Raw genomic sequence first — 25,534 nt, forward strand, 5'->3', positions numbered from 1 at the left:
GCGCTAGCTGCAACCCAGTTGGGACCGAGAAGAAAAAAATGTCTCACACACACACACACACACACACACACACACACACACATATACACACATGCACACCGGCACGCATACATCTTATTTAATTTAGAGGAAATGTTCACTGTTGTCAGGATGAATGGGGTACAAAGGAAATGGTCAAGTGCATGCACTGCTGTTGGGATGGATTACAGAGTTATTGTGCAAGGAACACAGTCTAAGGAGGGTAATCAATGCATCCACAGAGGGTTTCACTGGCATTTCAGCAACAGCGGGGTCTTTCTCACTATCTCACTTGTTCTCTCCCTCCCCTTCTCTCTCTCTCTCCGTCACAGTATCTCTCTCTGCCACCCCCACCCCTTCTCTCTCATTCTCCGCAGTACAACACTAATACCATGGTCCACAGGCCAGCTCTGCCACAGCATCCTGTCAAGCCAAAATGTCTACCATCTGTTTGCCTCCTGTTTCACTTCTCTCATTTGTCTCTCTTCTTTTTTTTTTTTCTCTCTCTGCAGTGGTATTGTTCCGTCATATCTCTGCCCTCCCTGGTCTCGGCGGGCCTCGTCTTCGCTTGCTATGGGTCTCACGTTTCGGCGTATTTACTAAACAGATTGAAATTCCAGTCTGTTCCCTGCCCTCGGCCCAAGTCTCAGCGTGAAGCGCGGCTTGGTGCAGGGAGAGGAAGACAGACAGGGATGGACGGCGCCCAGCACACGCGAGGCGTGGAGCGGAGCGGCACGGCGCGCCGGCCCCCGGCCCCGCGGATCTCCACCGCTCCGCACTCGCGGTGAGGGGGGGGGGGGGGCATGTCTCGAGGGCTCCAAGTTCACAGTGACTCACGCCCACGTGAAATCCGGCCTCGAAACAGGCGCAGCGCGGAGCTGAAACAGTGCAAAGGGCGGCACGCTGGCCTCGCGTCTCCTGGGATAAATAGTTGAGATTCGTGATTCCGCTAAGCCTCTCCTGCAGCCTGCCTCTCACACACAGTCCTGTCGGGGACTGGCTAGGTGACATGTAAAGGCTCGCTGTAAATTAATTACAGTGGTTCTGAAGTGCGCCTTACTACTTCAAGGCCACGTGGTTCTACATTCATTTCCCCTCATTCTCCCTCTGTATCCCCGCAAAACAAAATGTCAGGCTCTGAGACGGCATTCAATTCCTCAGCCCTTTTACCCAACTAATCATAAGATCAGCTGCGCATTTTTGCGGGCATTCGGAGCGCGTGGCGAAAACACTCTGGAGATGGATCTCCGAGCGCGGCCTTTACCAGCGTCAGGCGTGTGAAAATGCATTACGAATGCGGGTCATGAAGTAATTAAGAGGAGAACGCGGGCGAAAACAAACAGCGCACACTGTAACCTGAGGACAAGCTGAGCTTGGCAGCGGCTCCTTACATGCGAACGTGGCGGCATCCGGGGGGGGGGTGGGGGGGTTAACAGGCTGCTTTCTGCGGGGGCCTCCCGCATGCAGCTGTCGAAAGCAGGGCCGCATCACCCGGGCCTCTCGCCGCAGCGGGTTTTGACAGGAGCAGGTCGCCCGCCTGCGGCGGCTTTTATTTCGCTGAGCGCTCGGTGACGGGAGGGGTCGGGGCACGGCCAACCGTCGGACGCCCCCCGACCCCCCCGCCCCCCCCACGCGGACACTTAAGACCCCGGCAGCAGCTGTCCGTTCTGGCACGCGCTCCTCTTCCTCGTCGACCCTGCGGCGGCAGAGGAGCAGACCTGCTGTAAGCGGGGAAACAGGAGGGCCGCAGGGCTTGCTGCATCTGCCCTGGCTGTAGCTGTAGCCACAACCTACCTAAGGAGCAAATTCTGAGTCTGTGACCTACGCTTTATGTCACAGACGGCTAACACCATATTATACTGCACTTTCACTCAAGGAATTCAAAGTATTTATCTACTATTATGTCAAAACATTTACCATTTACCAAAGAGCTGTTGCCATTTTCAGATATGCAAATAAATGCATATGAGGTAGCATACACTGCAAGACTATAAATATCATTAAGTGCATACATATTCTAAATTATGCACTTACTGTTTACCTTAGTAATAAATGAGCATAAACTAGCCAGCACAGCATCCAGTTATGTTGATTTAAATGCTCGTGTAAGGTGTATAATGTTTGTTTTTTCAGATGTACCTCTCATTTCATGATTGTGACTTGTGACATATCTGTGGATTCTGACCCAAAGGGAACCCCTATTATAGAGGAACTGGACATCAGACTGCCTATGCCTCTATACACATTACATGGACTCCCTAGACATCCCATCTATCATCACGAGAGTGCTCTGTTCTGCTAAAGGAGTGAGCTCCGCTCAGTTCAGATCAGCTTCAAGTACATGACAAATGACTAGACAGACTCTCCTAGAAAATGGTCCAACATTGTCTCTCCAGATCATGGTGAAAATGTCGACAGGTGTAAGACTGCCATGAGGACCTCCCCCTCTCCCACTGTACCGACGTTAAGACAATATTCAGTTTGAAGGAAATGTTCAAGCTGCTCTGTGTGGAGGAGACATCATCATTGGAGGACTTCATGAGGGTGATCTATCAGATTTCGGGGTTAAAACTGTCTGGGTTTGGACCGTTGTTCCAGTTAAGGTCATTCTGTTTTCTCCTCTCCCCAAGCGAGGGTGCTGGGGGGGGGTGTTTCTGGGACCCCAGGTGTTCTTTCGCCGACGGTGCCGTCATGCGTGCTCATGAGGGATAATCCATCTCCCATACTGAGATGATGTACACAGGAAAAAAAACTGGGCCTGACAATCCCCGCGCAGCTCCCCCCGAGGGGCTCTTACAGCGTCTCCCCCTCGGGACCCCGCCGCTCCGCGCTCCTCTCCCGGGGGGCCGACCTCCCTCCGAATCCCTCCGCGCTCCCTCCGCTCCCTGAGCGCTCCCCCTCCTGAGACCCCCGTGCCGTTTAATCCACACACCGCCGCACGCACCTCCGAGCACTCGGGGGGGGGGATCAGCAGCGGCGAACGCTGATATCCGCCGAGAAGCCCAAACCTGATTGGACAGTTCTAGGTCACCCATAAATAAGCTGTAATTTCTAATAAAACATTGCCATTATGATTATACGCGGTTATTCTTAATAGGAGTAGCCAAATGAGAGAGAGAGAGAGAGAGAGAGAGAATCTGGCTACCTTGTTCACCAGAGCACTAAGGGAAGCCATTAAGCTGCCATCATTAACTTGCGTGTTCTGAGGTGGCTTTTACCCACATATACAGTGGGGTGATGACAGAAACATTACAGAGACAGCCGGCGGTGTCTCCCTTAATTGCCTGCGACCAAGCGGTGAGGGTGCGTGACTGCATACGTGCACGTGTGCTCGCGCGCATTTTCACGTGCATGCACGTGTGTGTCTTCACGAAGAGCTGTCAAAACACCTTTACAGTGGGTTGGCCAACAGTGGACAGAGGCATTATCTTACCCCACTGTCCCACTTGGAGGCCTGCGCTAAGGCCAGCTACCTGTGCCGACATCAGCCAAATGCCGTCAAACAGCCTTGTGACTGTGGTGGAGTTTCCAGTAGAGAAAACCTCTGGCTCAGGCTCCCTGTCGCGTGACTGTTCTTGTGGTATTGTTCTGTTTTTTTTTTTTAATGACATTTCCTTTTGATTACAGTTTTAGTGAGCATAGTTTTTTTCCATTCATTGCAACAAAGTGGGCACTGCTGAGTGCTAGCTACAAAGGTGGAGAAGCCATGCGCATGCCTAAAGTGGATTCATTCACTATTTTCTTCCATTGATCCACAGCCTGGTGTTGTTTCCCTACTGTCTGCTGAGAGATTCCACTGCCTGTCACCCTCTGCCTGTGCATGGTTTCAGGCAGATTCTATCGCCACCAGGGGTTTGTGGCCCTCCCCTCGATGGAAACCAGTTGTGCTGTCGTTTGAGGCTGAGTGTGATGTTGCGATTTGGATTGTACACTGCTACTACAATACCACAGTAAATTCTACAATCACTCAGTTATTGGCATTTAGCTGTTCTCTGTCAAAGCTGTTTAAATTAAGACACATTTACTCCCTATCAAAGCTCAATAAGGACATCTTTCATGAGAAGTGAACTGATTCACAGACCTGTGTGCCTCATTTCAGGTTCAGGGCACAGACATAACACAACAAAACACAAGAAGGACCATTGATGTTTGGACCATTGATGATTGCCCTTGATACCACTGTCACTGTCAAAAAACTCCAGACTATAACTTAAATCTGAGATTAACTAATAGAAAATGTCCCTAAATCAGCCAACAGATCAGCCCCTGGCATAGCCATTACTAAGACCTGACCTGTATTGCACATTTGCAAACTCCTCAAACAGGCTTTCCTGAGTAGGAGCACACATACACTGTATCAAGGTTATCAGTCATCAGACTGAGCAAATACTTACCACCCCTGGACACACACTGCATTATCCAATATGATACAACATAAAAGTGTGACAGACTATCATTGGCAACCTCTGAACATCCATTTTGATTATACGGCCCTATCACTCTGTTTTCTCTGACTGCGTGTCAGATTCTGAGTAATGAGGTTTGTTTTGCATTATTTTTCCATAAAAAAAGTTGACATCACAAATTATATTCACACCATATGACATGGCGTGTCTGATGAGCCCCTTACACCAGCTCTGGGCTCTAAATCTTCCCTAGTTACTTTGCCAGTCTAAATGAACTGATTCACAAGGTGAAACCTACCACCTGCTCCTTGGACCGTATCCCACCATCCTTTGCATCTTGTCTCTAGGCCCTCTGCCCATATGCCCTGTCTATAATCAATTCAGTTCTGTTCCTGTCCCTTTCGATTAAAAAACAGCTGATGCGCCACTCATACCTCAGAAAAAAAAAGCAAACCAATTCAAACACTGCCCCAGTGCCTGCAGGCCAGTCTCCAATCTTTGCCTTTTTCAGATAAAAATAGGTGAATGCACTGTGCCACAAGAAATTAAGAGCCATCTCACTGGACAAAAAAATCAAGATGAACCATGGCTTTAAAGTGGCTTTAAAGAAACCTCACAGCCCTCCCTTAAATGAATGATTCTCTAATCGCCTCTGACTCCGTCACCATCGCTGCCATGCTTTTGAATGACCTCGACTGTTGCATTTTAAAACAGTGTCAGGATCGTTAGTCTCAACAATGGCACACCCACGGCGGACTCGTTGAGAATTTAAACACCATTCTCAAACAGAGCTGGACATTTCCAAGTAGAATAAAAGACTGCTTGTGCCTCTCCATTGAAGAAAATATTTTAGTGAGTTTTGAAAATCTATTTAACCTTTGCTTTGGATGATAGTCGGAAGCCTACAGGTAATCTATAAAACTGAATATGGGTTTCTGAGGGGGCCAGATAAAGTGCTGAGTATTTTCCATGACACTGAATTGACACTGAATCTGAACTGGTGAGCTTTAAGACGTACAGTAACCACTTGCACATAAATGAAATATACTCATATTTGGACGGTTTTAAAAACAACAGTAAGAAAGATATACAGCACAGCACTCAGTAGCAGATGTGTTCCCTCTGGGTTGCACTCATGCATTCTTTTGATTAGCTAAAACTTTGATGCAGTACGTCAGCCAGTGGTTAATGAACGAAATTAGGAAATGGTGAATTGGCACTCCAAACAATCAAATTAATTGATACAGTAACAAACTTCCTTAATAGGCTTCTCTTTCATGCTGTGCAACAATCTGTACTAATAGACTTGTTTTTTTGCAGATGAGTTGTTAATGTTTCATTTGTTACAGAAAATGGTTCACCCTTCAATATCACATAGGTCCATTTCAGTTGGAGTTTAGTTGGAATGTGAAATTAGTGTAATGTTTTCTAAAAAAGGTCAATACATATTTGAAAAAGTGCCTGAGGAAAAATAGTGGCTTGACATACCAATCACATTCCAAGCCAATGGCCCTTGCAAGGCTCACTTGTTGAACAATTTCGTCAAAGAATTACCCAGAGTACCTTTTAAACAATTGTTACATACGTTACATACAACTCACACACAAAAGTACCAAGTGAAAACAGAGAATACAATTAATAAAAGTGGAAAATAGGGGAACTGACGGTATTTGTGAGCTGGTATTAGACTTTTCAAAAAGGCAAAACTGCCTAGAACTGGCTCAGTTCCTGCCTCCTATCTGTCCAAATACTACATGGATTGAAACTCGACTGGGGTAAGGATATCTGGAGCCCCATATTTAACCCCCTTGAATTCAGCATCCAGCCATGACTGTGATTTAGGATAAAATCAGGTGACAGATCCTATCATCACAGTGCACAATTTAGATGCATCTCTGATTGCAAATTTGACTCTGGAACTTGACATTGATGCTGTTGTTATGAACACATAACTACCACAAATGCATAACATCAGATTAAAACACTTAATCAATCAAACTTCTCAACTAATTCATTTTTCATTCCTGCCACTGCCACTGTGGCCCCTCCCTCTTTTTTGGAGGGGAACTGGTTTATTCTACTCCTGTTTAGGACAAAGTACATCATTTTGGTGAGCATATATTTAAATGTATCACCTCCTTACAAAAACAATTTATACTGCTTATACTATAACAAGAAATGATTCCACCGTTCTGCACTATCCAATCAGTTCTGAGTAGAGGCATGGATCAGAGGTCACGAAGCTCCCCTGGACATGGAAAGAGGGCACAACCAGATCTGACTGCCAGTAACAGACCACCACACCTGCTCATCTCAAACCAACCTCCAACACCCACCATGATCAGGCGGTTTCCCCCCTGAAGTGAGAGAGTGTTGCCAGTCCCATAACTTCTTCCCTGTTGTCTGTGGAAGGTTATCTATGCTAATGAGATATCTAACGCATGTCACCAGCTATGAGGCCCCCTTAGGCCCTTGTCAGGCCCCCTGCTTGTGTTTGATAACAGCTGTCCTTTAAGAATCCCAGAGGTGGCAGCCACGGCTCTGGGGTCTGCAGCTGGTCCTCGCTCTCCGCACCGTCACGCTGCCGCCCGTAGATGGCAGCAGACAGCGTGGGCCGCCCTGCCCATGGAGACGGGGCAGCTAGTTACCATGGGTCAGGAAATCAATATGAATAGTAACAGTAGGACGCCTGTCATCTTCCACATCAAAGCAAGATGCGTGGCTTTGTGGCTTAGGCCTCGGAGCGAGAGCCGGGAGTAGATCCTCGGTTCGTGAGGGGAGTAATAAAACAGAGCTTCCTTTCCCAGCTCCCTCTACACGGTCGGTAATCTGCGCGGCTTCCGCGGGCCACTGCGGGACAAGCTGAGCGACACTGCAGAGACCGCTCTCTGGGAACCAGAGCGTGCAGGAGGTGACCCCAACCGCAGCTGGAGGTGGAATGGAAATGGGCACACGCAGCTGTCTGATGGCTTCCTCCAGCCCTGCGGCCGCTCGGAGTTCGGAAAACGCCGGATAAACACTGTTCCGTCCTCTTGGCCTCGGAACATCACGGCGTGCACATTAGCGCAGATTAGCGCTGAAAAAAAGAGCTGATTCAAGGGGTGTCGGGGACAAAGGGAGCAGATGTTGGCATCAATCTAAGGTGATCCGGGCCACAGACCACGTCTCTCTATTGCGGCTCTCCCCGCTCCCTCGCAGTAATGGAACAATGCTACGTTAACACCTAATTAGCCCTGTAATTGAGAGCGCGGGGCCCTCCAGCTCCAATGGCTCTTCCTCGCGGCCCACGGACAGCCTGCTGTCGGAGGCAACATGTCGCCCGAGCCCGCAGAACAAGCCCCGCCTGGGTATCGGAGCAGAACCGGGACAAGACAGACGAGTCCCTCACCGATAATGGGCCTCATCATTATCGGCCCATATGTGCGCAATAACGCACAGGTGCGGAGGGGGGAGGGTCCATACCTCCCTTCCTAAAATAATGATGACTACTTTGGAGAACCCTGGCACTGTTTCCAGAGTGAAGCATGTGCTTACAGAGCCATTATGTCTGTACCAAAAGCAGACATGCTTGGGGGAGGGGGGTGATGGGTGGTGGGCTGAGCTACAGAAAAGACACTCAAAGATCTAAGTTGTGTGCACATCCCTCTGTCGTGAGCAAAATATGACGGTCCTTTATACGCCCTACATTTAAAAGTAGGACAGCTGAGAAGACGTGTTTCATATGGGGTGGAAACTCATTTTCATTACAGCAAATTAAATCTTAAAGAATTTGATTAGATAACGCAGCTGGGAAATATGGCCTGATGCGTCAGACTGCCTTTCTTTGAAAGAAGTTCTGTTTTAGCTGCTCATTTGGAACCGGCGACAGTGCTCTCGAGGCTTCACCTGATTGGCTGGGATAAGAGGAAGACCGCCAATTGCAGACTTTTGGAAAATTCACTTTGAAAAGGACAAATACATTTTCCTTTAATGGGAGCATCTTTCGGTGAGTGAGAAACTTATGCATTTTCACCAAGTCTAGTTAGTGGAAATAGCCGTAGTAATCATAGAAAATAAATAAATGTATAGGCAAACACTTGTCAACATACATACACACACACACACACAAGGAGGGGGGGAAGTAGAGAGAAAGAGAGAGAGAGAGAGAGAGAGAGAGAGAGAGAGAGAGAGAACAAGCTGCTTCTATCCCCCACTGTTGTTTCGTGTTTATTAATCACCTGACAAAGCATTTGCTTAGCCCTTTTTCTCGTCCATCCTGTGGGTGCTGAGAACTAATGAGAATTGCGCTGCGCTGTCACTTTAAAGCAGCACAGAGACATGCACGCAACCTGACGGCGACTGTGTTTCCCATTACTGTAAAAAGGAGCCTGACGGATGACAGAGGAGGGAGTCACAGCATGCCCCTCCTCCCACAGCACCAGCGCCATGCCTCCTAAATCCCCTACAGGCACTTTTGCCTACCTGCTCCCTAAGACTGGGGCTGGAGCGTCACAGCCCCTCCCTTTATTGGCTCCGCCCATCAGCATTTGGACACGCCCACGCACCACCAACAAGATATGAGAGAGCCATGCCCCAGCCAACTAAACAACAACGAGTAAGACACCCTCTAACCACCTCAGAATACTTCACAGCATGGCTGAAGATGATGAGGTGCTGGCTTAAGAGCTTGAAATAGAATAGGCACGTTTACAGTTAACATCACTCTTGTTTTAATTAACTGGAAAGTAGGTTATTTAGTGCAACAACTCCTACCCATTCTTTTTATTGTGGTAGGATTCTTTTTCTGTAAGCCATGCTAGGCATTTTAATAGTAAGCCAAATAAAAGGTACAACTTATTAGTGTTATTAGTTCATATAATAAGATTGTTGTATACTGTATGGTAAGATTGATCCAATCATGACAAAGACAGTACTAAGAGATAAATCATCATGTAGATCTTGCAGGATTGGAGGGAAACCAAACAAAGGGTAGCCAGCAACCTCCATACCGCAAAATGGCATATCTAAACTGTGCCCCCGTGCACAGATTGATCTTTACAGAGTCAACACGCCCCGCCTGCAGCTAAGAAGCACAAACAATAAATCTGCCCACACGGTCAAATAATCAGCAGACCTGCGCAAATGCTAAACAACTTCATGATATTAAGAAACAGAACACAACCAAGACATAAATTACAAAGAGAAAAAGAAGTGCCCCTAACTAGTATGGATTATTCAGATAAACAATGCCTTAAGTGTAAATCTAGCAAAAACAAGGAGAAGAACAAAAACAGGAAGAGAATGAAGATCGTTTAAACAGCGAATGAGATTTAAGCCCTTCCGTATGAAGCTCAGGAGCAACCATTTTTAGAGACAGCCCAGAACATCTTGTACTACCACGTTGTATGACTAGTAAGACACCCCCACACCAGCTCACAGTATGGGACTGTGGCAGGACATGCCTACCTCCCTTCTCCCTCAGCTCCACACCCTTGGTCTGTCACCCCCCCCCCCCCCCCCCCCCCCCTTTGTTAAGAAGCTTAAAATGAGGCCCGGCTCCCATTCTGCTGCCGGGGGAACCACCGGATCCTTTTGCAGAGCGTACCGCAGGCGACGCCCCTCCCCGTATTCACCTGCTCTGTTACAACAGCCACGAGGCCGATCAACACAGCGCCGACTCTGCCGTGGGCGTGAAATTATATTCTGTCCCCGCGTCCCCCGCGCTCACAATACCCAGCTGCTGCCCGCGGTACCGGTGTTCGTTATCTTCGCAACACCTTTCCTACCCCTCCTGATATTGTAGTCTAAACCGCCGCCTCCCTGGAGCAATCCCGTCTCACTCCTGCTAAACACTGTCAGCTCCCACCTGCTCTAAAAAAGCATTCTTAATACAAAGAACACCCCCCCCCCCTCCCCGCACCCCCCTCCACTTCCCCAAGTCAATAATAAATATTTATACCCACCAATTCCAGGGAGTAATGAGTTGAGTTATGATGTGATAAATAATAGATTACATGCTCCCGATGAAGCGGTGCTTCGCTAACCAATCATGCAAAAAGACACAGGGCTCCACAGGTCTGCCATTCTTTTTCAGCCTGGCCCTCTTGCATTGTGGGAACGGTTAGGGAGTCATGTGGGGAAGAATCAACAGGGGATGCGGGATGACTGACAACGCGATGCTCGTTTTATTTCTGCGGGACGGCGGGCTGCTGCTACGCTCGGTTTCGCTCCGCTCGCCCGTCTGCGCGGTCGCAGGGCTGGGTCTGAACCGGCTCATTGAGCGCTTAAGGAGTCTTCCGCCTAAAAGCGTGCCTCACGAGCGCGAGACAGGATCCGTGCTGGCTTAAAATGAGCGTATTTGCAAATGCGAACGTCTCTGTGCATGTGAGCGGGTGCGTGATTGTGCGTTTGTTCGTGTGTACTGTCCTCAGCGTGCACGAGTGTATGCGCGTGAATGCTGTTTAGTACGTTGTCCATGGATAGCTCTGGGAGGCGCTGTCAGAGTCTCTGTAACAAACAAGAGAACAGAACTCTACTGAACTCTACTGAGGCCAACAGGAATAATCATGAAGCATAATCATGGGCCATTAGTAGGCCTAATCTGGGCTGAGTGTTGATCAGGCTGGTGTGATCAAGGTACGTCAAAGGCAAAACCCCACCCCTACATGCTGGATCTATCTGGCCTTACATGCAAGCTCCCAAGCTCCAAAAGCAAAGGCCTGTGAGTGGTTCCCTCATTTTCCATGACTTGTTTTGACACGGGAAACAACTAGCAAACGCTAAGACTACTTCTCTACCTCAACGATCCTTCAGTCTGGTTTTTACAGATAATGCGCACCGCAGCACAGAAATTGGAAAAGACTATTTAATCTGTCAATGCTGCCAGAATGTAAATGTAACATATGAAAAGAAACTGGAATATAGTGGAAAAAAAGAGCAACGAGTCGGAAGCTGCCTGGCTCCGCTGCTTTGTTAGAGACAGTTTTATTTGTTCTGTCTGTATTTAAATTTTACTCAATAGCAGATTATGGAAATGTAATTTCTTCACTGAAGGGCATTGTGACTAATATTGCGATTTGCATAAGGTCTCCGGTGGCATCTCTGTTTGACTGTTAATCTTGTGCCCAGGGACCGAGTTGAGAGGGGACGCGCTGACAACCGTTTAAAGTACGCCACAGTTATCCACAAGCACGCGCGTTCCACACAATCACTGCACTGCTAGAACAGCACCAGCCTGTGAATTTGGATTTTAAAGAAAACAGGATTCTGCATCGTATCTGTCAGCTTCTCGCATCCCTGTTCTGTTCCCCTCCCCCCCTTTCTCTGAACCCCCCCCGCTCCCCCCCCCCCTCAGAAAGGGATGACTAGACCCAGCAGGTGTCGGAGAGGCAGAGGCGATCAGAGGAAGTGCCCTGCCGAGCTCTGACCAGCTGAGGGGTGCCAGTCCCTTCCGGACTCCTTTCACCCCCCGGCACAACCAGCCATTCAGTGAGCCATTCAGGGCTGAACACAATCAGTGCCGCCCAGAGCTTTTCGACGAGCTGGGGGTGGGGTGTGCCGGCCACAGGAGTATCTTTCATTCAGAGGCTGCATCGCGTATACTGCGTACGCGTACAGTATATACACACGTCTAAGCGCACAGGTACAAACTCGTGGTTCGTTCAAGCACGTATCTGATTCACTAGAACTATGGGTAAGATATTATTACTGCCAAAATAATTGCCAGCTCTGTAGCTTTCTTTTCCTGTGAAGCGATTCCATTGTAGAGAAAGAGGGGGAGTTGTGTGCTGAGGTTACCTCCATCAGTACATCCATAATGGTTCCTGCTGTTCCCCTGTTGTATGCCAGCATTCAGACATTTAACTATGGGATCAAACATGCATAAAATCTCTCTATGGCCTGTAGACTACTGTAGACTACTGTTATTGGCAGTCATAACATGGAAAATTACCATAAAACACTGTCAAATCAATAAATCAATACCTTTAATAATTCATGGAATAACACCTCTCCATTCTGCAAGCATTATAAAGGCACCTGGGCAGTCAGATGGGAATAGCAAGCATTGTAACCTCTTCTTTCCATGACATCACTACAGGCATGTAGCCATACACACCGTGGAAGGTACGTTTTCCTGTGTGCGCAGATGGTATTGCTCACTGACAAACCATTCCTTCTCTGTCCTCTCTCCACCATCTAAACACACAGACATACAGACAAATCTGTGGAAAACCCCAGTATCTCCCTTTTCCCCCTACCAGGATTCCCAATTGCCATGGGTGTATAACAGCACCAATCCCTTGCTCTTGATCATGGTAGCAGACACATCTGGGCTCCGCAACACGATGTTTTATCCTCCATGCCACACTCTTGCCCTCCACAAGCCCCGAAACCCAGACCAGATGTGTACGGGTGTGCCCGCATCATTCAGGCTCTGAGGTGTTAATGCTGCATGGCTTGCTATGAAAGGATACAGTTCCACACAACTGGAAGAGAGCGCTCCTTACGGAATCCAGCAGTGATTGACAGGGCATTCTGTTGCGGCACACAATCCTGCAATGACTCATTCTTTTTGAAAAAGCCATTTCTGTGAACGATGAGAATCAATTCGCCTGCCTAACTGCATTGATTCTTTTGATTGCGCGGCACCTACCTGACCCCGCAGTGCTGTTGTTTTTGACAATAAACTATCAGTGTTCCAGCGTTACGCACCCGGTTCAGCAGCCACTGCTCTATTGCTATTCTGAGAAATCTCTCCTCGGAGAGAGGAATTTTGTTCCTCTTTCATCTTTTCCTTCCACCTCCCGTCTTAGTGCTTATTACAGAAAGAGAAACCCAGTACGTGAGATATAGGCTCTGCATAAATCACAGAACTGCACTGATTCACTGAACTGATCTGACTCGGATACTGGCTCTTTTGACTCAACGAGTGAAAGGTTGCACAATGAATTCTTACAAGTATTAACAGTAAATGAGTAAGCTTGTAAGTACCGCTATAACAAAAAACTAAAAATTATTATGACCATGACTGACCCCATGTTGAACAAATCTGAAGTCTTATACAGCTGTGAATATGCTGATTGTATTGCACAGAATGTGCATTCTTACTTCACCTCTAACTATATCCTTATATTATCAATGAACAGAATGATGCTCAAAGTTGCCAGTTTTTATTCATAAATCATCACTGTCCTGTGCACATTTACAGAGCATGTCAGCAGAGAGGGGATGTGCATCCATTGAAAATCTATGTTTTATCCAACACGACCTGGCTGAATCACCCTACAACATTGCACGCCACCACCATGCAATATCATTCTGCAGCAGCAGAAGCAGCACCACGTTGCAGGAATCACCCATCGTAGTCACAGGACAAAAGTCACTCTGTGATACTGCCATATAACAGGAACCTTTATTGTCACCCAGCAATAAAGCCTGCATTAAAATGGGCCTTTCCTAAGTGGTGTCTTGACTGTGCGACTGCGTGACTTGAATGTACATTGGTGTGTATATTCTGTGTAAGCAGATGTGAAGTTCTTTTGGGTACATGTGGCTGTATATTTGTTTCTTAGAGGCACTACATGTGCATTGCTCTCATGGTTGTATTTCCTGGGGGTATGTTATGCTTTTAAAACTAATCCCAGCAGACAGCCTGACTTCACTGAATCCTGGGAAGTAGATTAATTATCACGTTTGATGACCTTAATACTCATTTTGCTATTATTCACATTATGAGCTTTATTAACGCGCGGTTATGATATAGGTTTCATTACAGCCTGTAACAGCGGGTGGAACGACGCAGAGGAGCCCTGGTGAGCGCTCGTGCGGTACAGACAAAGAGATTGCGCACAGCGAGACAGATCTAGGCACATCATTAAGATGTGATGTCACCACATGTCTGATTTTCCCGTTCGAGGTCGAGGTTTCCAGACTTTACAAACCAAAACCGTTACAGGCATAAGAGAACCCAGCCAAGGCTGCAAAACTTTTGAGATATAATTAATTCTTTTACGACTGCAGTTAATTTTCAACGACGGTGCATTATCACACAGATGTCCACGCTGCACTTATTTTGTCTTAAACACGAAAGCAATCACCTGTTTGATTCGATCCCTTTGACACACATTCTGCAGTTACACATACAGCTCATGAACGCAACGGCGTTTAAAATATTGGATTTGTTAGCTAAACCCACCGCCTCTGACAGAACTATCAGAGAGTGATATATCCGCTTCAACGGGGTGTGTACACTGAACATTTTCTATTTTCATCGTTTCGCCATTCGCAGTTTTATGTGACAAATGAAATGCCCGGCGCGTTCTTATTTTCCCATACTTCTCGCGGGGATTTATTCTTCCAGATGCGAACTCTCAGCAGAGTGAAGTCAGTGCGAGGAACGGAGCCAAACACAAAAACGACGCTTTAATGAGAACGGTACACATAGAGCTCCAAAGCGTCTACAGGAATCCTATGCAATTAAAGCCAAATTATTGAATGATAATGCAATGGAGGCAGAGATGGCCTGGTGGAAAACACGACTTGGCAGCACGAGGGAACTCAATTACAGGTGTTACAACTGACATCTGCACGCCATTAGGGAGATGTGATGTGTTGCCAGTTTTTGTAGATCTAGCCATTGCAATTAACCATTCCCTATTACATAACTCAGGGGAGACTGGAGCTGGAGAATTCCTCCTTGGAATTATGTTACTTCTGTTCTCGCGCCAGATGCACGCGCGCCATCCAAGCGCGCTGTCACTTTGTTATTTTGAGTTATTGGGGGCGAGAATAATACTAGAGCACAGGATGACACGCATCTCTGAGTCCCAAAGACTGGTGTGTTCGGTCAAGGGATGTTATTTATTTTAAACAGCAGCCCAATTCTGTGCATTGATCTGTTTGCTCCGGTATGAACAACGATGTCACAAAATATTGTCCCATTCCGCAGTTGTACGAAAAAATATCAACCATACTGCCGCAACGGCTACAATGTATGATTTGGATGTGATCAAGGCACCAATAAACAATGACATATGGTCGATTTTTTGTTGATGCGTTCATAAGTAAGTGGAGGATCTAAAGGCTTTCAGCAACATCTTTCCATTGATCCGTTGTCTTGGCAATAAGCAATAAAGTGAATGTGTCCCCAAGTGTTGGCCCATTAAACTCTACCTGTCAGTGTCTACCGCATCAAAGCAATTAATATGACTACATAATTATAAAGAGTTAACGCCAAGCACACGATATTGCAATGCTACCGTTTTATTTGTTGTGAATATTTATGTTCCTTTGGCGTTTTGGCACAATAATATTTAAGACCAGAAAGCACAACAGAGAGAGAGAGAGAGAGAGAGAGAGAGAGAGAGAGAGAGAGAGAGAGAGAGAGAGAAGTAGGCTAAGCTCTCAAGGCTCAATGTGATAATGTTCACCGTAATCAAAATAAAGTCCATCTTGCCATTAAAGTATCTGTAACCAGTTGATTCAAATCAAAAGTTAAATCAGGGCGAATGCTCCACAGTAACTGCATTTTACACGAACCGGGGACGAAAGCTATTTGCGACAAAGGAGCTCACAGTAAAATACCATCCGATGAATGCGAGTAATCTCCGGCGACAGAAATAACGTTGGAAAACAGGTATGTTTCGAAGTGGTGCTTGTGTCATCCTGTGATGACAAACGAGCTGAAACAGTTTTGATTCGGTGAGAGCTTCAGGATAGAACATGATGTGCATGCGTGGCACTGACGATATGAAGCAAATTGCCATCAAAGTCCCTCCATCTTAGTGTGTTCTGAGATAAAATAACATTTTCTTCAACTCGCGAGCAGGTAGGCGGAAGAACAAAGCATTTACGCCTACAACGGTCACAAATCACAGATACCTTCAAGAGAAGTCTAACCGACTGCAAATTAAATCACGGCATCTGAAAATGATTCTCTGACACTTGGCGACTTGAGGGACACCGAAAAAAGATTCCACTTTCCTTCTCAATAACATGTAGACGTTACAACGCTCTTCGCTCTCCTCGGTGCAGCAACACGTAAAACACATTTGCAACATGTACTTTCTGTTATCCAACAGAAGATAAGTGTGCACTTTACTTACAAGCATATGTCATTGCAAAGCTTTGTGTGATATTGACCATATCCACTTGAGGTACGAGTTTGGGGATGTCCTGATGGTGCGAGAGCGCAAACCGAAAAACCTCATATTCGTGGGAGCCGGTTGGAAACAGTCCTCCTGTGAATGAAACAGAGCCCATCATTAGCTTTCTGACAATATAACCTGTGGTAACAGGTTTTTTTTTCTTTTCCCCGAAATGTTAGAATTAATCCGTAAAATGACCACGGCATGACAAATCATAAACTGAGCAGAGAAACAACTTTCGAAATCATTTAAACTTATATTCGAGTGCTCTTTCGTTGTAGAAAAACAGGACCGTTTTTGTGAATTTACAGTGCGGTTCGGGTACGAGCCATCTCACCGATCTCACTGTTACACAAAGTGAACAAAGAACTGCCTATTATTAGCAGGTGTTCCGCGCAAAGCAGCACTTAAAACAGTTCGGAGTGAAAACCGTCGCGTTATTTAGCATTGGCGTTTTCTGTTTGTTTGTTTTTTTTACTCACCTATATTAATATTACTTGGGAAACTTGAACCTAAACACACCCCCAGAAAACTGGTGCAGAGCAGGGTGAAGCTTCGCTGCATATTTCCTTTTGCATTGGCGAAGAAAAAAATAGCCAAATTCCAACCATAGATTCTGTCCGTGATTTACTGTTTTTGTTTTTTTTTTTGTTTCGTTTTGTTCCCCCGTTCTTGTTCCTCCTCGCACCGCGTGCGTGTGCTCACACCGCTTTAACAGCGAGTGACTCGCTGGATTAGGAGAGCTCCGCACGAGACGCCCTCCCCTTGCTCCTCGCTCTCCGCGCGCAGTTAATGCTAATGTCCTTGGCTACTGAGGAACCGTGGCCACGAGCCCCCCTACCACCTCCTCCTCCTCCTCCTCCTCCTCTCCCCGGAGAGACAGCGACTCGCGGGTGTTCGCATTATGCGCAAGCGAGGGATCGAGTCACAAAGGTTTTCTTTTTTTTTTTTCCCCCCCCCGCTGTTCACCCAAAACCGTCGACAGCCCAGACTTTCCCCCCCCTCTCTAGCACATCTCCATTAAGACAAACCCCGACAACGTAACGCTATCAAAACCCGTTTCTGTAATGCGTGAAATGTTATAAACCTCCCTGGCTGTTTACTTACTTATTTATTTATTTCTCGTACCCCCGCAGAATGTACCATTTGCACAGAATCCATCTCGCGAAGTGTTGCGCAGATAAACAGTGAATACCTCCAGAAAAGCAATATCTGTTTGCCTTCAACATTAATCATTATTTTAGCCGTAATAACAAAATGAGAGATTACTAAAAGCCCTCTGCAAACATGGAACAACCAGGAAAAAATTAAACTCATAGTTAAAATAGGCATACTGTCTTTCAGCATTGGATCAGCTGTGAATGGTTTTGACAACGCTTATCAATAAGTCTTCGTGCATTGTGTATTTTGTACGTTACATGCTCACTCATTTTGTGAAAAAGATTAATTGCATGGTACTCTCACAGCTCCTGTTATGCCTATTATATCATGAATGATGCATATGTGATAGATAAATCAAGTGCTCAGACAAAAGATGTCAGTGATAACTGCTCACCAGTTTAAGGAAAATTTCCTTATGGGGTTGGAAACCCATGGGTTACACATAAACAATGCATGCATGTGCACTGTGCTAACAGTGTCACTACAGGAGGGGAATAAAAGCACATTGTGTTATTTTGGGGTCTCAGAGTGTCTAACCAGTATTAGTGCTGACTGGAAAGCTGCTGAATGTGTCTTTATGTTTTTGTTAGGTTTCAGGATGTCTCAGGGTCCACTTGTTAGCTATTATTATTTTCTATTCCTGAGAGGGTCTCAGTGTTTTTAATTTATTCTTTTATTGTCATTTCTTCAACCAGACTTGCTGACATCTCTAACGCATTCTATCTCTGGTTCAAGGTGGAAATAAGGAAAATGATGGTTATTGAAGACTTAGTGTGCCACTCCAAGACATACACTCTTTAGGAATGATTGCCATACTAATCCAGTTTTATTTTATTAAACAATAATAATTTAAGTGTGGTGATTTTTCATATCATTAGGTTCATGCAGATATGGACAGGCCTAAACCTGGATTATAAAAATTTGTGTTAGAATATCAGTGCCCTTTTTTTCCTCTCTCTCTTTTGGTCCACTTCACAATGTTAAGTGTAAGTCATCACACAATGGATTTGAACTGAATCCACTAGCCAATCGACTTGAATTGCTTTGCTGAACACTTGTCTTGCAATTTGCTTTTTTTTTTGTAGATGTGCCCATGGACAGTAAACCACCTAACAGCAGTCAGTTCAGTGCTATTGTAACCCCAGGCACTGTTCACCTGTCATCCAGCCTACACACGCACGGTGTGGTGGAAGCTTAGCCCTTTGCACAGCAGACCTGTCGCCATGCTTTACTAGGGACATTTGAGACACAAACCTAAAGCTCGTGACACAATACAAAAGATTGAAACGGTTCAAATGGGATTGCTGGCTTTGCTTTTGCTGTGTTTGCCATTGCAAAGTGGACTTTGTTTGTTGTGTTCTGAAGCAAAAAGGGAACTGACAGGATTAGTTTTCAGGTTGACTGTGAGCAACAATGGGCTGTTTCTAATCTCGCCTCTCCCTGTGAGATTACCTGCTACCTCACAGTTTGAACAATACAAGTCACTGGCACAGCTCAAAGTTTCCCTCAGCAGCATCAGCATTATGATTTCATTTCAAAAGATGAAATGAAAAGGCTCAAGAAGTTTGAAATTCCCTCCATCATATCCTGTATTTCTTTCTGTTTCTTTAACCTGCTTTGTTGACCCCTCTGGAGTATATCACTCTGCAGTTGTGTCAAAGATTATTACATGCAGCATGTGAAACATTTTTACATTGGATACAATTTTCACGTGAGAGCCTTTGCTTTTTATAAGGGGCAATTTCAATTTCAAATGGAATCCTCTTCGCTGTAACAAGCATTGCCTAGAGACTTAAGATCCCTTTCATATTTAGCAATTTTATAGTAGCAGTTGTGGCATTTATGTATTGTCATGGGATGCTACTTCAAATAGTGGAAAACTATTAGAACAGACTTATAGTTGTGGACCTGTGAACTGCAGATTTGTGACCAGATGTTGGTCAGCTGAAGTCTTGTGTTGTACAGAATGCTGCTTATGCACCTTAGAGAAACATACCAAGGCAAGGTCACCCTACAACAGCTCATTATATATCCATCTACACAGGATGGAAAGTATAATTTTTTTAAGTTGTTCTGGAGAATTATGCAATGTAGTATACTGGGCAAAGGCTGGTTTAGAAACAAATCCAAGAAATAATACATCTCTTGAACACTGACTCTATTTCAGCTAATGGTTTGGTTGTCAATGACAAGGCTAGCGTTGTATACAGCACAGTCAGGCCACACATGACAAAGGAAGGCACAGCTCCATAAGGAAATAGGCAGTGCTGGGCATTATCAGATGTTTGCCATGTGTTAAACAGCCAAGGAGTAAAACTGACAATGTGCACATTGAAATATGAGAGAATAATAACCAAGCTCCCGCAATGGCACTTAGGTGCATTAGCTGTGGAGGAAGCGTGCACGTTGACCTGTTGTAGGGCAGCCTTGATGCATATGCAGTTTTGCATTATGCATACCTCATTCCGGTTGCTGCAATCTGAAAGGTTTGAAATATTGGGGGAGACCTCGCAAATGAAGCTGTAAGTGCATTCATCATCAAAGAGAATGGTTACGTGGGCACCTCTTAGAGGTAATGACACCACGTGTTCAGTGCAGCTCTCATCATAGAAGAACGACCCTCCTGGAAATAAAAGTAAATTACTGAAGATATAGTCAATATATACAAGGGATACATTATTTTTTAAAAACCTTTCTAATTTATTGCACACGTTTGCTGTGAAAATTTTATAATGATGTGTGTTTCGTGTATTGTATATTACCCTGGCGTAAGGGATTCTTACTTTAATGTGAAAAGTGGACTTGCTTTTCGATTGCTATATGAGTGGAATTACAAGGTTAAACAATGTCTTTGATTTTCACAGTGGATTAATTCGAGTCCACATTATCACGGGCTGCCCCTGCGTATGTTTGTGGAATGAAGTTCCAAATCCTTTACTATAATACTTTGACTCAATTAGGATTAAGGATAAGCTCATTTATCAGACGGAAACAATTCGGTGTTTCTAGCTGAGAGTAAAATTACTTTTCCCTGTTATTGTTTCTAGCAAATAAAGAACAGCATTAACATATTTTGTCAGACAATTGGGTTTTGGTGATTAAACGTCCATAAAAAAGAGGGAGAAAAATCCTTTTATTGCCAGTATAGGAGGCTTGTTAAAAAGCACAACATGGCCGTGTCTTACAGCACTTCCTCATGTGGAAACTGAAGAGGCAGATGATAGCTGTGGGTGATCAGTAGATGTGTGTTTGCTGGCAAATCAAAGACTACAAACAAGATTCAATAAATTTGTAGTTATTATCTTTTAAAATAATGTATATTATGCTCAGGGTAACGGACAAAGACATGGAAGTAGCTGTTGAATTAATTGTTATTGTGATTAATTACAGGCCTAAAACAATTAACCATTGAGCTAATTAAGCCTAATTAACTGACATAGCTATCCTCAATGCATTTACAACATAGGATAATGTTAACTTGTTAAAGTGAAATAAAATTGACTGCATGGTCCAAGATCAATTTGATAACCTTTTCATAATAGTTAAGGTTAGGGTTGGGTGTCGGAAAGATGATCTTTGACCAATGCTGGCAGACCTGGCGGGAACAGCTTAGGTAGAATGGCATAGATGCCTTGTTAAAAGCTAATTTTCTGCAAAATGTTGAAATGTAACTATGTATAATTCTCGTACTCAGATGCAGCAGATCTTTTATGTAATCAATATATTTAAATCAAAGACCGTTGTGCATGAGATTGAATTGTTCTCCCATCAGTCTTTTCTAGGAAGTCTCTCCAAGAACTCTAGTTCAATGACATCATCAGTCCTGACACACAGTATTGAGCATTTCCATACACACTGAAAACCTCACTTGTTGTGCAGCTACGACTTTACACCTTTCTACGCAAATCAAATGATTTATTTTGACCCTCCCGCTTTGAACTTACTTTTATCCTTTTAACCACAGTGACATCTGCAGCATCACATCTCTTTCACAGAAATATTATAACAAACAAAATCAAGTGATGTCAAACTGAGATATTATAGACATTCCATTAACCCTCCAATCAAGTCTGATTAGCTGAGCTCATATGCAATGAAAACCAGACTGGTCTGCATTCCAGTGTCACATTTTGAATGCGCAGTATAGCTCTAGGAGGGTATGTTTTCATTAAGGAAATCTCTGTGTCACTGGGCAACGTTTTCACTCCCCCATTGAATTGCACTGTTGTTGATGAACTGCTGGTGTTGGTGACTGATCTGATGGTCTGTGGTCTGTGAAACATGCGTACAGTGCACAGACTAGGTCTGTTCTGGGCTATGGGGCAATACTCATTTGACCTGTAATTTAATTGCCTAAGTTACACCTAATAGCTGTTATTAACTGGACTAATCAACAAACACCAAACTCATTAAACAACTCACATCCAAGCATTTTGTCTATCACTCATCACGTCCTGAGCCCCTGGGGAAGGTGAGATGGGAGAGCCCTATATGTCCCTCTGAGTATTCCCGGTCCAAACGGGAATGTAATTGTCCATTGACTTCAGGACCGAGGATCTGGTGCTGCAGACTGGAATACTCTTCCTTGCGTATTTTTTCAGACCATCCACTGAATCCACTGAATCTTGAGAGACCGAAGTTTACAGTGCAGTAGGTTTTGACAGAAAGCCCTGTTATGCTGTGCAAAACACTTTAGGAGGCTTGTTTCTCACTGCCCTCACAAACAGGGAGCTAGATCTTGTTAACCAGCTCATGGAATGACATTGGCTCAAACAGAAACGCGCTCTGTCCTGAGCCGCCAGCAGACCCGTCTGCTAGCTACGAAGGTGCTGGGCATTTTAAAACAACTCTAGCTGTGAGGCTGAATGAGTTCCATTTCCATCTCCCCCTGTCATCATTCCCCCTGGGGGAGGTTTCCCGCTGTAGCCATTCATCACCCCCCACCGAGCGTGGATGCAAATGCACTAATCAGATGATTCGTATTCCACAAACTGAAGGAGGGAGACAGGGATGATCTGTTTGAGCAACGCGATGCTTCGTGAAAAGAGCTGGCTTTGAGTCATGTGAACCGCCTCAAGAATTTGAGAGTCAAAGAAAGAGAAAAAGTGTTTGACCGTTCACACACAGTCACCCCACTCACAGCTCAAAGTTCTGCATTCGTCTTCTAGAAGTTCCTAAGGCTGGAGATAATTTGTCTAATTTACACAGCCCTGGAGAATTGCAGAAGTCACTGTGTTATAAACAGAGAGCAGTGGCTCCATCAGAGTGTGAGACCTATCCAAATGAATACCCTTGTGAAAATAAGTTGTGTTGATGGATAAACATGGCTCATATAAATGATCTGTCATCTTTTTTTTTTTTTAATAAAATTATGGTTTGTGTTTATTTGTTAAATGGGGTGGGGGGTGTATGGAAAAATATATATACGTGTATGATATACACTGACTTCTCATTGACATTGCAGGAAGTAGCAGGCGTTTGGGAAAAGCAGAGCAAACCCTTCTTTTCATATTGATTTTGCCACGGCATCTCAGCTGTCATATCCTGTTACTGCTGGAGGCGAGAGTGGAGCCAAGAGTTGGTCTCTTAAAGTGATGGCAAAGCAAGCAGGCTTTTGACATGGAGATGGTGAGGACAAAAAAAATCACACTGTCAAATGTGGCTTTGAGAGGAGTGACTACATCAGGTGTGTGTGAGGGACAGGGGGAGAGACAGAGAGAGAGAGGGAGAGAGAGGGAGAGAGACAGAGAAGCAGAGACAGCGAGAACGACATAGAGAGAGAATAACTGCAAAATGCAGATTCAGAGAGAGGTAGAGAGAATGAGGGACACAGTAAGACAGAGAGAGAGAGAGAGAGAGAGAGAGAGAGAGAGAGAGAGTAAAAACTATGTGTCCTCGTATTATTGTGTCCATTGGCTTGATTACAGCACTTGGCTGACAGTAGATGAGTGGGGAAGTATAGCAGGGTTGGGACTGTGCCTAATCCCTGTTGATTTTTGCTAGTACAAAATCAATATGGTCCTGGAACGCAGTCCTCATTCCAGCTCTGGGCTTTAATTGTGATGTACTTCTGACATGTGGCTTAATTAGACACTGCCTCCCTGGACATTGATTTTTAACGCTTTTTCAGGGAGGGCATAAGAAAGAGGAATTGCAGGCTTTGAGGACAGGGAGACCGGCAGGGGTTCAAGAGGGATTTAGTAGCTTGCTCTCATTTAGAAAATGTTTATTTTTTTTATTATTTTTTTTTTTAACTAAGATATACAATAACACAAAGAGAGTCTTAATGAAAGATATTTTGTGTGTGCGTTTGTCTCTATGTGTGTATGTATCTGTGTCTTTCTCAGGGATTTTGGATTTTAAAGCAGGTAGAGTGGTTTCTGTGAGAAAGTGAGATGGCTACACCTTGGCTTTAAGACACTCTGGACCATAGTGCAAACATCTATAGTACTGCCACACATAGGATTATGTTTGATGGTACAAGAATGATGGAGTGTTTTTGGCTGCATAACCAGTTGAATAGAAGGTCCACAATTGTCCCCTTGATTTTATTTGTTTACATCGACAGAATAGCAAATGAGTTATCATTTTCAGCGACTCCTCTGAAAATAGTAAGACAGACAGTGATAGGGCTATCCTCCATGAGGAACCACTAACTATTGAGCTATAGCCTTGACGAGATACACAGACATCAGGTCATTTGACTAGTTTGAATGTTTACATTCCCCTGCACTGTTGAGCTAAAACAAATTGATAGCAGCTGGCACCCAAAGCACAAATTACCAGCTACACTTCCTGCATCTCAGTGCATTTCTTTCAATGAGAGACTTATATATTATTAAACCACACTTGCACTTTGGTAGACTGGTTTATCAACCGTAAAAAGTCTTTATCTTTTCACCTTATTAATTATCCAATAGCTCTATAAATTAATAAGGCTTTTTTGCTTTTTACTAATGGTTAGAAAAATAAAAGTGTAAAGCGCTGTTTAATTTTTTAGCAGTTCATTTTTATTATTTTTTCTTTACCGCTACACAAATTGGTCACATGATCTGGGCAACTCTGTCATCTCATTACTACAGATAGTGAGATTCGCCTTTATGACTGTACCATCACTCTATCTATGTTGAACCAAAACCCCCCCACTGCTGGATTCATATTTAACCATGAAAGTAAATTGCAGGTAGATCATGACACCCTCATTTGCTGACATTATATTTATATTTTTAATCATATTTATTCAATCACAACTTCCAGGCTGCCTTTTAATTCATTGTCTTATATATTACGCACTGTCAATATATTGTATAACCACTATGGTATTTTCTTAAAGCCTATGAAAATGTATGCCATTGTTTCTTACACTCATATATTAAACTCACTTGCGGGAGACCCAGGTGTTGGTGAAAAGTAATTTTGGCTTTCCAGACTGCATTTTTGCCACCCTACAATTTTAACTGATTGCTCCAAAGGCAACAACATTAACAGAAGTGTTGATTAAAGACCTTTTTCATTTTCCTACTCCATTTCTCACTCTGGTCCTACGGTGCTATATTTCCACCTTAAGCCATATTGTTTCAAAGAAATGAATATGAAAACACTGGCAGCCCTCAGTCAATCACAGCTCATTGAATAACATGCTCTTAACAAAGGAATTTCCATGAAATGCCTCACATTACAGGGAAGCAATGGCGATAATAACAGGTGCAACATGAAATGAAATTGAAAAGGAGCAATGATCCAATGGCAAAGCGGACATCATGTTTGAGAGTGAGGTGTGTTTAAGCCATGCTGATCTAAGAGATGTTCTGATGCTTATGGGCA

General features: G+C 44.6%; 1 protein-coding gene across 5 annotated transcripts in view; it reads right to left on the reverse strand.

The window, feature by feature from the left end:
• gria1a (glutamate receptor, ionotropic, AMPA 1a) overlaps positions 1 to 17,437 on the reverse strand; it is a 72,370-nt gene extending 54,933 nt beyond the window's left edge. For all 5 annotated transcript variants that reach the window (XM_036548402.1, XM_036548397.1, XM_036548398.1 and 2 more), the window contains exons 1-2: positions 17,032 to 17,437; positions 16,508 to 16,642 (exon numbers count right to left, since the gene is read on the reverse strand). In XM_036548402.1, coding sequence (XP_036404295.1) covers positions 16,508 to 16,642; positions 17,032 to 17,113 — 217 coding nt within the window. In that variant the 5' untranslated portion in view covers positions 17,114 to 17,437. The remainder of the gene's footprint in view (positions 1 to 16,507; positions 16,643 to 17,031) is intronic.
• Positions 17,438 to 25,534: the final 8,097 nt, after the last annotated feature.

The sequence above is a fragment of the Megalops cyprinoides genome, chromosome 16, assembly GCF_013368585.1.
Source record: "Megalops cyprinoides isolate fMegCyp1 chromosome 16, fMegCyp1.pri, whole genome shotgun sequence".
Taxonomy (NCBI): domain Eukaryota; kingdom Metazoa; phylum Chordata; class Actinopteri; order Elopiformes; family Megalopidae; genus Megalops; species Megalops cyprinoides.